We start from the raw sequence: 2,091 nt of genomic DNA, 5'->3' as shown, positions 1-2,091 counted from the left end.
CAGCTTCTCAGGCGCGTGGACTACAAACAGGACTGAGTGCCCCCCTCGCACACACACATTACACACTCACACTCAGGGGGACCCGCCGGGTCTGTCCGTGTTCCTGTCTCTGCGGACGCGCGCCGGGGCCTCAGTCAAGCATTGCGCGCTGGCGCCGCTGCCTCTCCACTTCCACAACATCAGGTGTAAAGTTACTGTTTGTTGTGGCCTGAGAGCGGTAATAACAAGGCTGGAAAACAATGTCGGAGGCAAAGCTGTTCTACATCACCCAGCATCACTCAGCCCCCGAGGAGCAACCTGCTGATGAGGAGCGCGTGCTTGGAGCCAAAATGCCATGAATTACCTCCTAAAAATAAAACAAAGATTCTAAATTTATTGATGTTATAGCTTTTTTTTTCTTATGAAAATGCAAAATTCTACTTTTCATTGCATGATTATTTCTTCTTTTATTAAATAGTATCCAATTATGTTAAGTTCTCTCTTTGTTAGAGAAGGCGGGAATTGTAAGAACTGAAGCTGTAAGGTGAGAAGACAAGAAGCTGTGCGCCTGATTGTCGGGGTGTTGGCCTGTGTTTCTTCTGGGGGCTGATAACCATCTTCCGTGTTCATTAGCTGGACCCTTGAACCATTCAGATCTTCAGAGGTCCTCACTCATCAGTCAGCATAGAGAGTTCCATCCGGGAGCATCCGCAGCACCAGCAGCTCCCGCGCGTAAAACGCTTCCAAACCACATCTGGTGAGGATGCACCCGAGCTCCGCGTCCTCGACGCCCTTCTCCGTCAGGGATATTCTGAGTCTGAATTACAGTAGCGACTGGGAGAGCTGTTTTTGGATGAGTGAGCAGGTTGTTCCCGTGCAGCCCCATCAGGATGCTGCACCTCAAAACTTCTACAACTGTCCGGCTGAGCAGAGTTTGCAGGAGAGGATGCGAAGTTCCAGCTCAGCAGCAGCCGAAAAAGGTGAGATGATGGACTCTGCAGTTTAAAGGCCACATCACAGTCATGCTGGGAGTAAATATAAACCATCTTAAAGTGGCCTTAAACCTTTCTATTGGAGGCCGTTCAAAGTTGCATTTGAAAATAAGAATGAAACATGAAGAAAATATCAAATCGTGTAAAAAAAATACAAGATTGCTCTTTTTCTTTCTTTCTCTGCATCCATAATTCTTTCTCTTTTTTCTTATTTTTCTTTTCTATTTTATATTTAACAATAGAAAATGTTAATCTCTACATGATTCTAAAATAGCTTTATGCGTAATAGCGACATTTATTTATTCTTTGATGTCTTTTTCTGAAATGTGACCGTTTATTTTTAATTTTTTCTTCATTTTGTCAGAATATATGTCTTCTACAAAATCCAAATGTAATTATTGAGATTAAAACAAAAGAAGAATATCTAAATCACTTGTGCGTAATTGGAATACACGCTTCGATATTTTTATTTTTTTTGTTTATTTATTCATTTTCTTCTGTTCTGCAGGTGTGATCGGTGCTGACAGTCCACCACACAGTGAGCAGGACCCCAAAAGCCGCGCCGGCCTGCACAGGAAGCCCCGGGTCCTCTTCTCTCAGTCCCAGGTGTCCGAGCTGGAGAGGCGCTTCAGGCATCAGCGCTACCTGTCCGCCCCGGAGAGAGAACACCTAGCGCACGTGCTCAAGCTCACCTCCACGCAGGTTAAAATATGGTTCCAGAACAGGAGGTACAAATGCAAGCGCCAGAGACAGGACAAGTCTCTGGAGCTGGCGGGGTACCCGTCGGCCCCGAGGCGCGTGGCGGTGCCAGTGCTGGTGAGGGATGGGAGGCTGTGCAGCGCGGGGGCCCCGTCAGCCCCCTACAACGTGACTGTCGGACATTACAACGCCGTGTTCGGCTGCGGGGGCAGCTTGTATGACTGCAGCTGTCACAGTTACCTTTCGCCGCGCATGTGCCCCACAACCAGAATGTGACAAATGTCAGAGAGGGGCCCCTCTGCCACGAAAAGACCCAAACTTTCCATGTGGATTGAAGTGGAAGAAAAGATATATTCATGTAAAAAATAAATATTTTGTGTGAAAATTTAACTTTAATATCTTTCTGTAGCTAAAATCTCAA

At 46.3% G+C, this 2,091-nt stretch overlaps 1 protein-coding gene across 1 annotated transcript; it reads left to right on the top strand.

Moving 5' to 3' along the window:
* The first annotated feature begins 736 nt into the window (after positions 1-736).
* Positions 737-2,091, top strand: nkx2.7 (NK2 transcription factor related 7). Its single transcript, XM_024274850.2, has 2 exons — positions 737-959; positions 1,480-2,091. The coding sequence occupies exons 1-2, from the start codon at positions 743-745 to the stop codon at positions 1,944-1,946; spliced, it is 684 nt and encodes a 227-aa protein (XP_024130618.1). The 5' UTR covers positions 737-742; the 3' UTR covers positions 1,947-2,091.

The sequence above is a fragment of the Oryzias melastigma genome, linkage group LG9 (assembly GCF_002922805.2).
Source record: "Oryzias melastigma strain HK-1 linkage group LG9, ASM292280v2, whole genome shotgun sequence".
NCBI lineage: Eukaryota > Metazoa > Chordata > Actinopteri > Beloniformes > Adrianichthyidae > Oryzias > Oryzias melastigma.
Note: the sequence above shows the minus strand (reverse complement) of the source record. Positions and strands in the feature narration are given on the sequence as shown.